The 12568-nt window shown below is 47.2% G+C and overlaps 2 protein-coding genes across 3 annotated transcripts; one reads left to right on the top strand and one right to left on the bottom strand.

Annotated features, from left to right (window-relative positions):
* The first annotated feature begins 2952 nt into the window (after window positions 1-2952).
* LOC116963207 lies at window positions 2953-11311 on the top strand. Of its 2 annotated transcripts, none has more exons than XM_032999226.2 (2): window positions 2953-3106; window positions 10388-11311. In XM_032999226.2, exons 1-2 carry the CDS (start codon window positions 3099-3101, stop codon window positions 11298-11300), a joined length of 921 nt encoding a protein of 306 aa, XP_032855117.1. In that variant the 5' UTR covers window positions 2953-3098; the 3' UTR covers window positions 11301-11311. The 2 variants fall into 2 exon arrangements, with proteins under 2 accessions (XP_032855117.1, XP_032855116.2); XM_032999225.2 differs by lacking the exon at window positions 2953-3106 and adding an exon at window positions 9526-9783 and having other exon boundaries at window positions 10384-11311.
* Window positions 6425-8243, bottom strand: LOC116963208. Its single transcript, XM_032999227.2, has 2 exons — window positions 8089-8243; window positions 6425-7609 (listed from the first exon to the last, which is right to left on the bottom strand). The coding sequence occupies exons 1-2, from the start codon at window positions 8171-8173 to the stop codon at window positions 6756-6758; spliced, it is 939 nt and encodes a 312-aa protein (XP_032855118.2). The 5' UTR covers window positions 8174-8243; the 3' UTR covers window positions 6425-6755.
* Window positions 11312-12568: the final 1257 nt, after the last annotated feature.

The following is a 12568-nucleotide window of genomic DNA, read 5'->3' as shown; positions in this document are numbered from 1 at the left end:
ACAGGCGTGCACCCGAATCTTTGGCCCAGGAAGCTTTTCTCTGCTTCCTGCACTCACATTGGGCTTGGCTGTGCTCTGCCCACAGGAGTATTACCATGTATTCCATTCCTAGCCTTTTCAGCTTAATTTTGCTGCTTAATTTTCCTTCAGGAGCCTTCTGAGGTCTTTATTTTTCCTCAGTCTCCCTGGTGGAAAGGAGGCAGGTAGCCACACTTCCATTCAGGTTGGGATGAGCAATTCCAGCAACGGGGATGTGTGCAAGGGGCCGGAGGAGGCTGGAAAGGTCCTCCTGGGCATGGGAGCTGCTGGCAGCACCCATCACACTGCTGCACTAGCCCAGCTTTTGCAGGCACTCTCACAGAAAACCAAGTATATATATATATTTTTTAAGTTATCTTCTTTGGGTAATGTTAAGTACTGAGGTTAGTGCTGAGTGTTAAAATACTCTCCTGGTTCTGGAGCTTTTTCACAGGGGCTCAGATAAGGCGGGGGAGCCGCTTGCGCTCGGCGCCGACTGGTGAGCGAGCTGAAGTAAACTACGTGGCTTAACCACAGGGGGTTGTTTTCTTTCTGCGCCGGAAACACCTGCCAAAAGGGCTGCGTTCACTTGGGCTGTATGAAGAAAAGACCCAGATGAAAGTTCCAGCCGTATAGCAACAGGTCAGGAGGTGATACTTGGTACACCGGTTTAAATTCAAGGCAACTCACTGTGTCGTTTCACCAGGTGCACGGCAAAGATAGGGGCATCAGGCTTCCGTGAAATGCATTTTTTGCAACGGGCTGTGTGCTGCCAGCTCACCGGAAGGTCCATTTTGCCTACCGGCCAAAAAGAATTTGTAAAAAACACATTGCAACGGAACAACTGTGTGTGATTCGTACCCCATACTGCAAGGCACTGGCCCTGGAGCTGCTGGCCCCGGCGTGGAGGCATGGTGCTGTGGTCCAACGGGCCTGCGAGGCGATGCGGTGAGCAGCTTTTCTCCGAGCACCGTTGTCATGGAGGGGGTGTTGTGTGCTGGGTCTGCACCCACCCCAGTCCTCCAGCAACAGAGGTGCTGCAGCCCTGCCCCAGGGTGGCCTGGACCCTCGGTGCCCCAAAAAGGTGTACCGTGTTCTCAGCCAAGACAGTGACTTTGTATTAGTGTAATCTGAAGGGATAGCTTGGTGGTGCTTCACGAGGGGGAACAGTTGGCTGCTTTTGCCCCTTCCGAACTCTTTAACATGTGGTTTGCATGTCAAAAAACCAGGGCAGGTCACAGCCCGAGCGCAGGGACATGCAAGCCCTGCACCCATGCCTAATGAAGTGCAGCCCGCAGAGGAGGGGCAGCCTGTAGTGCCTAATCAGACAAGCAGTTAAATGTTTTTGCTTCCTCCTCCTCCTTTCAGCAGCTACCCACTGCACACAATTCACTGCTTGTGCCCCACTCATCAGCATTTCTCCTCTAACAAAATGGAGGCTTGACGAGCTGGGGCACATTTAAATGTCAAGACCTAGGAAAAAGTGATCCTGCCTCTTTTAAACTTTGCTAAAGTGGGCCTAGTAAAAGCACAGGCAGCATTTGCCAAGCTGCCTAAATCTGGTACATTTTCATGTTTGTCCAATAAGCAGGTCTAAGTTCTAGCACTGGGGGGGACAATACCTGTGGCCCGTGAAAGCCTTCCCTTGACTCTTGCAAGCCCAGCTGGGTCTGAGTGCTCTTAACCCTCCAAGTGTCATCTCCTACCCACCCCTCTGGGCAGATGCATGGATGAGCACATGTGTGAATGCACGTATGGATGCACAGATGGATATTGGTCTGCACCGCACTGAGCCCACCAGCTCCTTCCCGGCCATGAAAGCAGCAGGGGATCTGCGTGGCTGCAGCAGGGTCTGAAGTGCGATGCACCATCACTTGGTCTCACCCCTAGTTCCCTTCAGGTGTCTGTACAGGCGACTGCCGTTAGCAAGCCTTGCAGAAAGTGTGGGCTCTGAGGGCTGAGCGTGCTTGAGGCAGGAGGACAGCATTGGCTTACAAGCTACCAGCGTATCCTGAACAGCTCACACCGCCGCTTGTTGTGAGCACCACCCAGTGCAGAGCAGCTCTCAGGACATGGTGGATGTGTCTCCTAAATGCCTTTTAGCATTTTGGTTTGTAGTCGGTGGGCTTTTGCGAAGCTGACAAAGTAGGCTGAAAGGCTGCAGTCTGGGGACTTGCAGAACCCACTTCGTGAACTATCTGGTGATGGCAAAGAAATGCTTCTGGAAGAACTAGCCTTTGGCAATCATCTCATGTCCAGGCATGGAAAGACCAGGGACCAGCTGAGGGTTAAAACTTAAATATCCATTGAGTAAAGAATATCTTTATTAAAAGAAAGAGAAAGAGAAAAATAAAGAGAAAAATAAAAAGGAGAAAAAGAAAAAGAAAAAGAAAAAGAAAAAGAAAAAGAAAAAGAAAAAGAAAAAGAAAAAGAAAAAGAAAAAGAAAAAGAAAAAGAAAAAGAAAAAGAAAAAGAAAAAGAAAAAGAAAAAGAAAGAAAAAGAAAAAGAAAAAGAAAAAGAAAAAGAAAAAGAAAAAGAAAAAGAAAAAGAAAAAGAAAAAGAAAAAGAAAAAGAAAAAGAAAAAGAAAAAGAAAAAGAAAAAGAAAAAGAAAAAGAAAAAGAAAAAGAAAAAGAAAAAGAAAAAGAAAGAAAAAGAAAAAGAAAAAGAAAAAGAAAAAGAAAAAGAAAAAGAAAAAGAAAAAGAAAAAGAAAAAGAAAAAGAAAAAGAAAAAGAAAAAGAAAAAGAAAAAGAAAGAAAAAGAAAAAGAAAAAGAAAAAGAAAAAGAAAAAGAAAAAGAAAAAGAAAAAGAAAAAGAAAAAGAAAAAGAAAAAGAAAAAGAAAAAGAAAAAGAAAAAGAAAAAGAAAAAGAAAAAGAAAAAGAAAAAGAAAAAGAAAAAGAAAAAGAAAAAGAAAAAGAAAAAGAAAGAAAAAGAAAAAGAAAAAGAAAAAGAAAAAGAAAAAGAAAAAAAGGAAAAAAAGAGCTAACAGAAAACGTGTAACTGTAATGTGACCTCAGTGGCAGAAAGATAGCCATGTCCATGCATTCAGAGTTGGAGGAGATACTGTAACAGGAACAAGATGCTCAGGTGGGTTGCTGGAGCTCTACAGATGACATGCATTGCCTCTGTTCCTCCCATGCTTGGGGAAGTTTCCTTTCTTGTTAAATTTCCCTCAGACATTGAGCACATGGTATATCGGTCCCTAATATTACATGCACTGGTTTATTCTGTTGCATGACCAACAACAGTGCATTTTGAGTAAAATCCTCTACGATTTTTGCTGTTTAGCCCTCTAAAGGCTTTAATTCTAATGGCCTGTAGCGTGAGGACGTGGGAGCTCAGGCTGAGCAACGGGGAGAGAGAGGATGAGGTGTGCCATGAAGTGACCGGGCAGCTTACACTGCAGCGTGCTGCCGTGAAAGCCAAGCTGAGCTGCAAGACCTGGTTCCAAACTGACCTAGTCTTAAAGTAAATCTGAGTTTCTGAAGGGATGAGGGCAATGTGCCAGGAAGTAAAGAACTGAATAAATCTAAACGAGTGGCTGGTACTGGATATTGGGGTCCAGCCTACATAACACTGTTGGAATTTTTGGCTAAAGAGTATTCTATATTTTAAAGAGTATTATATATTTATAAATACTCAATGCAGAATGCATGTGTGAAATAACACAAAAAGCTTTAATAGTTTTAAGGTCTGAGCTCTCTAAATCTCAACTTGTAGGCTATGGTCTCTAAGGCTTGATTTCCATGAGGAGTTTGTGTGCTACCTCCAGTCTTTACATTAGATTACCTTGACTGTTTGAGGATTATGTTTACATATGATTTTGCCCCACTCTGCTACAGACTGAGCCTGGGAAGAGGAATCAAGTATCTATTGGTAAAGTATCTATGTGCATCTATCTGGTCACATTGCTAGGGTAAACCAAGGTTAAATTTGTCTCTCGCAGTTGTCAGTTGATTCCCCTTCATTAGGAAGCAGCTGCATTTCAGTGCTGTTGTGTCCAGCAGATTACAGAATTTTTTACACTGTGATGTCAAGCTTCACTGCTGTGATGGGCACAAGGCTTTGCAACCCCCCAGAGAAAGCTCCTCCGAAGTTTTAACAATACATCAGTTAAATGGATGTAATTTCCTTGCCCTTGCCTGGCTTAGTTATCCAGGAGTGGTTGCTGCAGTAACTTAGCCTTGGGATACGCAGCAATTAAAACCGTGGGTGGTTGCAATGTAGGAAGATAGTACCCCAGGAAGATTACTTCACAGAGGTGTTTTTATGATGTGGTTTGATGAAAACTTTTTGACAGGAGAACCAACCTATGCCATTTTCTTACTTGGCCTCAGCTGGGTCAGTACAGCTTTTTGTAGATCTACACAATAAAGTTAATCTGATTATTTTTAATCTACGTTTATTTCTGTATTTGCCTCAGGTTTAGCCAAGCAAAGTGTACTAGCTGAGGGGGATGGCACAGAGGGGGAATCAACAGTGGTGGATGAGAAAGGGCTTATGGTAAAGCTGGTACTGCGGCTGAGAAAACACTTGTGAACCTGCAGGTGCAGCACAGCCTTAAGCGTTTGTTCAGGAGCTCCTTTCCCTCTTGGGATAAAAGTAACCGTTGCCATTTGGAACTGCTTACAGGGCTGGCGAGGAACCACTGTGGGACAGCTGCTCTGCACAGTGGCATTCGGCTGATTTTTGAGTTCCTCCCTCCTTGCTTGGCATCACAGAGATCATCGCTGGGGACACCCAGAGAGGCTTTCCTGACTTTGAGCCGGCTACAGTGAGCTCTGCACCCTTTCTCACCCCGTCTCTTAGGTGAACTGTAACTACATCAATACGGAAAGACCCTCTCAGAAAATTAAGGAGCAGTAAAATGAGAGCATTTACCATCATTGTAGCTGAAAGCACTCTTCTCACAGCCTTGAAAAGGTTATCAATTTACACTTGAATTTCGACAGAGACCTCCTGCGTAGGGATGGAATGAATTTTCAACTGCACACCTGAGGACAGCCTCAAGGTTGCTGTTCCTCACTCTGTCTTGGTTACTGCAGCCTGCTACCCTTCTGCCATGCACATCAGTGCTTTTCTGGTAGCACAAGGGACAGTAAAACAGGTCTGCCATCCACTTTCCCCCAACCTGTCATTGCCACATGCCAGCCCCCGAGTTTCAGGATAAAAGAGCAGTCCAGGACTCCACGTGTGATCACACAGCGTAAAGCTGAGCAGTCATGCCCACAAACGCTTGGGCCTGTGCAGTCAATTCCATCCCCATCATCACACACAGAGCAGAATCCTGCTTTTCCTTACGTAACAAATCCCTTTTCCCTCTTGTGTAAAACATTTGTGACCCAGACAACCCCCATGTATCTCACAATAAACCAATGCCTTCTCCCCATTTCCCGTCACCAAGGCCGGTGAGCCAAACTCTTCCTTCTCTCATCACCCAGCCTAAGACCTCTGCTTCCCCTGGCACACTTTTCATGTGGATATTTTAACAACTGATTACCTTGCCAACACAGAGGGAGTTCTAGCTGCTCTGACATACCGTTTCACATTCATAAATGTGAGCAAAACAACTGGGACCCAGCATCAGCATGCTAATTCTGCAACAGCCTGTAGTAAAGCCATAGAATGGGAGCTACCCAATGTATGCCAGGCAATTAACAGATCGTTGTCTACTATCACAGCTTTGTCTTTGCAGTGTGCTCTGCACAGAGAGCAGAGCAAGAACTTTCTGTAACTAATGATCCTCTTGGAAATTAGACTGGGTATTGAAAAGTGCAGTGTGATGCCAGTAGTTTTCTGTATACCTAGTCGTCATCTAGGTAGCTCCTGAGCACACCGATGTGATACACCACAGGGGATGCTATTACTCCAAACACCCTTGTTATAAAAGGTGACACTCGACCTTCTTATGATCCTGCTTCTCAGATATTACTTATTTAATCTATATTGAGTCTTTCCTTAACAAGTGTTCTAATTATAGAATGAGGATTGTGTTAGCAATCTCTTAGCTTGTGTTCTTTGCGACAAAGAATTGTTTGAACTGAGCAGGGTCATCTTTCAATCAAAGGCTACTTTTGGTCAGTATCCAAGTTTGATACATCCTTTGAAGAGGAATCAGTGAAGAATCCTGAGAATTGCCAAGGGGAAGGTTGCTATAAGTAAGGAGACTTGAGACTGCAGCAGCAACAGTTGAGGTTGGATGCAGCTCTGAACTGCAACTTCAACAGCTTCCCTGTTGGTGTCACATTCAGTTAGCAGTTAAATTCCCTCCACACTCAGAGCTTCCAATCACCAGGTAGTTTTGCTTCTCATTAGACAGTAAAAAGGATGCACACTTAGATGAAGTTACCTCGTCACTACTGTGATGAGTAGACTTTAACCAGGGCATAACAGAAAGAGAAGTTCTTGAAAGAAAATGCAGTTTAATAGTCATACAAGGTCAAAATACAATTAGAACCATGCTGAACAGTATGCACACTGACCCACAGGTCACAGCAGTTTTGAAACCATGATATTCCATTCTCAAAACCATCACAGGTGGGGAAAGTCACCTCGTACTAGTTACCCCCCCTCTGTGTAACTTTATAAAGTTTCAGTGCTCTGTAAAGTGTATCATTCCTGCAAGACAGAAGATACCTCTTACTATGGAAGCCTAACAGATAAACAGAAATATGTCTTCTTCAGGATCTCCACCACCACTTTGCTATTCTGTTAATAGCTACATCAGAATATCCTATCAGATAGTGGTTACAACAGTTCCCAGACAGAAGGAATGCACACCATACTGGTTGGGAGGAAGTCCAGCAAGCCTGAGAGCACGGCGGAAGACAGTTAGGAATTCCCTTTTTGTCACAGGCACACCGTCTGAGTGCACGAAGAGAGGGCCCTCTCCCTGGGGCCGTGCCGCCACATAGAGACGGAGAGCTTCGACAGGACATACCCACATCTCTCTAGATAACCTCAGGTGGATCAAATACCTCTCTCGGCCCATATGGGATGTATGTAAACAAAGGACTGCACTCCCTTCAGTCAGCTGCAGGTCTCTCAAGTACAGGAGCACTGGGTGTGCTATATTTTGGTGATTTGCCACCATCTCTTCTATACGGAGAGCACCAAAAAAAGCTACAGTGAACATGGCGTGGAACAATATGCACTCATAAGGAGAGCTACACACAGATTCCAGAGTCCCCAGGAGAGATCTTAACACTTCAATAGTTACAGGGGAATATTTATCATCTGAAGAGCCAGTCACATGTTTCAACCTTGATATCATGTGACTGATAACAGGATCTTTAAGAGGATCAGAATGATCTACCATTCTGGAGATGAAGGACAGTCCTTCCATGTACATTATTATTTTTGTGGGAGGCAGATTCTGGGACTCCATGACAACCAAGAACTCTTTCACTTGATCCACTGGAATTGGCCAGACTGCAGATAGAGCCATGCCTTCTCTAAAGGCAAGGAAATTCTTCAGGCCCTCATGGTAGACCTGCCATAACTGGCTATCTCCCGAGTCCTCCAGTAACAGCAGAGCCTTCAGGGGCAAAGGGCCCAAGGGATGCTTCACAGGAACTTGGTTGAGTTCACCTGCTGAAAGAAATCCACATTAGCAATGGCAAACAAGGCAGTCTCACAGACAGTAAATCAGAGAGATGTTTTGTCCCTTTCTACACACTTCAGCTTTAGCTTGAACTTCTCTGAAAAAAACCTTGTCCCATGCATTATTACAACTCATCTGCACTGCTTCCAACAGGAAGAGCACAGGAGAACATTTAAAATTCTCAAACCCCATAAAAACCCAGTGATTTTTGTCTTTGAAACAACACCTCAAGCCAGGTTAAACACATGCAGCACACTACTGCAAGGTTTCTGCAGCCCCGGACTTCCATCAATGGGCACAAGGTGTTTGGAGCTACAAAGCCACCGCAAACTACCAATAGATTCAGCAGAGCCCAGAGATCCCAGAAGTCTTCCAGCACTGGGTTCAGATCCCACGGAAGAATGCACCAAGCCTCTGCCCACCTACCCCACCACACAACCAACCGACCCTCCCGGGCCACGCTCACCAGCTCCTTCCCTGCTGCCAGCCTCCGCTTCACTGGGACCCCACGATCCGGCGCAGCCACTCAGACTACACGGCAGCCACCCCATACCGGGCTCCCGCTGCAGCAGCGCCAGCAGCGCCCAGAAGGGTGAAGATGTGGCGGACGGCTGGTCCCCAGCACTCTGCATCGCCAACAAAATGGCGCCGGGCTAGGCAGGCAGCAGCGCGAAGCGGCAAAAACGCAAAGGCGCCTCCATGCTGCCCCTTTATGGACTGGCCATTTAACCAATCAGAGTATCTCTTGTCCGCCCCCGCCCCCCGCTCTTACCCAATCGCGGAGCGAGCCGCGTGGAGCCCGTGCCTGAGGGACGGAGCGGGGTCTCCGCGCCCCGCCGCCCCCTCCGGGTCTGGGCGGGAAGCGCGCGGGGGACGGGATCATCCCGGCGATAAACGGGCCGTTCTCGCCTGCATTGTGCCGCAGCTGGGGGGATAAGGAAGGAGCCGGCGGCGACAGAGGGTGTGCCGCCGCTATGTGACTTAATCACCTCCGCCCTGCTCCTGTTCTTCCTCCCCCCGCCTCAAACCTGCGCCCGTTTGTTCCTACACCGAGGCAACCTGCAGCGGGCGGGGGTACAAACATGGTGTAGGACCGACGAGGACCACGAGGAACGGCCAAATCTTGAGGAGGCTCCCGGGGACGGCAGTTCCCTGCAGAGCTTTGTTCGAAGGGAGGCCTGGCCGGGTCTCAAGGGCGGCGGCGAGCAGGGGCAGCTGGTGCCCTGGGTGGCCGGGAGCCCTCGGACTACCCCCTCCCCAGAGCAAGCGGGGTCTGTAAAGGCACCCCAAAGGAGATCAGGGCGCACAGGGAAATACCAAGCCGAAACCTCGAGTTGTCGGCTGTGGAGCCTGCTTGCTTTGTTTTGTCTTGGGATACGGTGTAGCTGTCGTGGGAGGGTGGCTGTCTCATTAAACCGCGCACGAAACGTCTCGGTGCGTTATCTGTGATTAACAGCGAAAGAAGAATGATGAGTGATTCAGAGTGGAGTCAGCTGCCCCGCGCTGTTCTCTGTAAGAAGCTTTCCGGAAACCATATCTTGGCGACCCCAGGAGAACAACGGGTGGGTAACACAAGTACTTCTCTCTTCTTTTAGCCTTATCAGTAAATCAATTCATATTTCAGGCTTTGGCTGAAGACAGCGCAAGAATCACCGGTGAATTTCACACCCCTCAGCCCACAGGTCGCGCCCGGCGGCGCCGCCGCGCGCTACCGGTCGCTTCACACCCGCCGCCGCTCGCCATCGGCCGCGCTAGAAGGGGCGCGGCCCGGCCCGGGCAATCAGCCAATGGCAGCGCTCAGGATCGCCGGGGCGGCTCCGAGTACCCAATCGGAGGAGGGCGTTGCGAGCGGCTCCGCGGCTATAAAAGCGCCCGTGGCGGCGCTGGTTGCAGTCTTCGCGCCGTGGAGGAGAGCGGTGTGGCGTTCTGTCTCCTGCCATGTCTGGCCGTACCCGCGCCCCGGCCGCGCCTGTTGCTGCGCCTTTTTGGGAGATGCTGACGCTGCTGGCCCGGGAGCCAGGCATGGAGTGGCTGGAGCTGGTCCTCGCTGGGCAAGCGGCCCCCTTCTCGCACCACGGCCGAGGAGAACCGTGTGGGATGGTGGCGGTGGCGCAGCCCGGCGGCTCCCGGGGCCGCGGGGAGCGTGGCGTGGCGGTGGCTGGTGAGTGGGGACTGTGCTCTGCGGTGGTGGTGGCTCGGTACCTTCCCCCCCGCCCCCCCCCCGCCTCGTGGCCGGGGGTTGGCCCCTGGGTTTGGATGGGGGGGCGAACGGATCGCCGGCGGCAGTGGCTCCCGACGGGCAGCGCTTCTTGGGGCTGGCTCGAGTTTTTGTGTGAGGCCGGAGCTTTTGGTGGAAGGCCAGGAAGGGAGTTCCCCTTTCTGGGCTGGGAAATATGCTGCTTTCTGCCAGGAGTGTGCTGTGTGCCCTTTGCGTTTCTATTTATTGTAAGCCATACCAGGAAGGCTTGGTTTTAAAATGGCTTTTTGCCTGTCCTCTCTGTTACTACTCCCCAAACATGTAAATTCCTAGCATGTTACCAGATCAGGTGCCTGAAATGGGCCTGGTATGTTGCTTGTAGTTTTCCCATTTAAAAAAAAAATCTATTTAGCAGTTATGAGCATAGCAATGTGTGACTTGTCTTTAACCAGATAAACTATCAGAGCATTGTCTGAGGGTGTATTGCACTGAGGAACGCTATCTTTAATGTTGCATGCTTGTGCCTGTTGTTAGCAATGTGCTAATGTGGGTTCTCTCTTGTAGGAAGGAATTTTAGTTGTCCTCGGAAGCATTCCTTGGGACCTTGGCCTCTGAAGACTTTGTCGTTGCTGGAATGCTCAGGGGACAGTAGGCTATGGCAAGACTACCTCGAAGGCCTGAAGAAATTCCTTGTCTTTAGGAAAAGCATGGGAATGCCTGCAGCCTGGCCAATACCAGAGGAGCAAGTTAGAGGCTTTTTGGCTGTGGAGTCTCTTTATTCATCCCCAAAGACACTGATACATGTGGCGGCACTGTCTTATTTATCAAAACTGACTGGAAACCCTGATCCTCTGGAAGATTCTATAACCCGTTGCATGGTGGTAGGGTTGAAACGTCGAGTGGGAATCCTGAGGGATAAATATTTGCCTATAACAATTGAGGTGTTACGATCTCTCTTAGGAGCTCTGGAGTCTGTATGCATAACATATTATGAGTGCTTACTGTTCCGTGCATTATTTACTGTAGCTTTTTTTGGGGCTCTTCGAATAGGAGAGATGGTGGCAAAGCGCCATAATGTACTGCAGCCTGAGCTGCTGTACCTGAGTGACCTCCAGCTGATGGAGAGGAGAGTGTTGCTTTGCCTGCATAACTCTCCAGTGGGTCAGGAGAGACATGTCATCAGCCTTGGGCTGTCTGGAGAGCCATGGGTGTGCCCTGTTCTGGCACTCTGGAGCTACCTGGCAGTTCGTTCACGGCTGGAAGGGCCACTCTTTTTGCACTCAGATAATAGGACTGTAACGAAGAAGGAGTTCCTGACAGTTCTCCGATGGGCCCTGCGGCTGCTGGGGCTGTGCCCGGAGCAGTATGGTGTGAATTCCTTCTGGCTGGGAACCGCTGTCACAGCTGCACGCTGTGGGTATCCTGGGGAAGATGTCACTCGCCTGGCAAGATGGCCCTGTATGATCCCAGAGAGGTCATAGCCATGGAGACCAGTGGGAACACAGAAGCTAATGAAACTCTTTCTGTAGAGTAGTCTTTGACTGTATAGATTCTAGTCTTTGACTGTATAGATTCTAGTCTTTGACTGTATAGATTCTAGTCTTTGACTGTATAGATTCTAGTCTTTGACTGTATAGATTCTAGTCTTTGACTGTATAGATTCTAGTCTTTGACTGTATAGATTCTAGTCTTTGACTGTATAGATTCTAGTCTTTGACTGTATAGATTCTAGTCTTTGACTGTATAGATTCTAGTCTTTGACTGTATAGATTCTAGTCTTTGACTGTATAGATTCTAGTCTTTGACTGTATAGATTCTAGTCTTTGACTGTATAGATTCTAGTCTTTGACTGTATAGATTCTAGTCTTTGACTGTATAGATTCTAGTCTTTGACTGTATAGATTCTAGTCTTTGACTGTATAGATTCTAGTCTTTGACTGTATAGATTCTAGTCTTTGACTGTATAGATTCTAGTCTTTGACTGTATAGATTCTAGTCTTTGACTGTATAGATTCTAGTCTTTGACTGTATAGATTCTAGTCTTTGACTGTATAGATTCTAGTCTTTGACTGTATAGATTCTAGTCTTTGACTGTATAGATTCTAGTCTTTGACTGTATAGATTCTAGTCTTTGACTGTATAGATTCTAGTCTTTGACTGTATAGATTCTAGTCTTTGACTGTATAGATTCTAGTCTTTGACTGTATAGATTCTAGTCTTTGGCAGTAATTTAGTATTAACACATGTAATCAATTTTCTACCTCACAGGGGGGTGATGTCTGAAGTTTACTCACAGTTGCTGCTTGTGCTGTCTGTAATGTTGAGGGTGGGGGAATGTTAAACTTGCTGTGCATGGACCTTGTCTGTTTTAATAGAGCAAGTCTACAGAGTTTTGTATAGTCTGAGTTAATAAATATTTCTTTTTTAAAAACAGTCTCTACCTGCTAGTAGTATTGTTGCTCTTTGCCCAGAAGAAATTGTAGTCTTGGCTTTGAGGGCAGTGAATGACAAGCAGACTGAAGTTTTGAAGTCAAGCTCTTGAGACTTTAAGGTGATCATTATAAAACAGAAGGTAGTTAAACTGTAGTATCTTCTGGTGTAACTGTACAGTTTTTAACACTAACTTAGGTCACTAAGGTCAAAAGGGAAGTATAAGCTATGTTAATAGCCCAATAACAGACACCAAATGATGAGCTTTTTAAAACATTGATAATTATAAGATGTTCAAAGTGTTATCTTGTACTGTTTA

This window comes from Tyto alba, unplaced genomic scaffold (assembly GCF_018691265.1).
Source record: "Tyto alba isolate M040663 unplaced genomic scaffold, T.alba_DEE_v4.0 Super-Scaffold_6, whole genome shotgun sequence".
Lineage (NCBI taxonomy): Eukaryota > Metazoa > Chordata > Aves > Strigiformes > Tytonidae > Tyto > Tyto alba.
The sequence above is the reverse complement of the archived record's forward strand: the minus strand, read 5'-3'. Positions and strand labels throughout refer to the sequence as shown.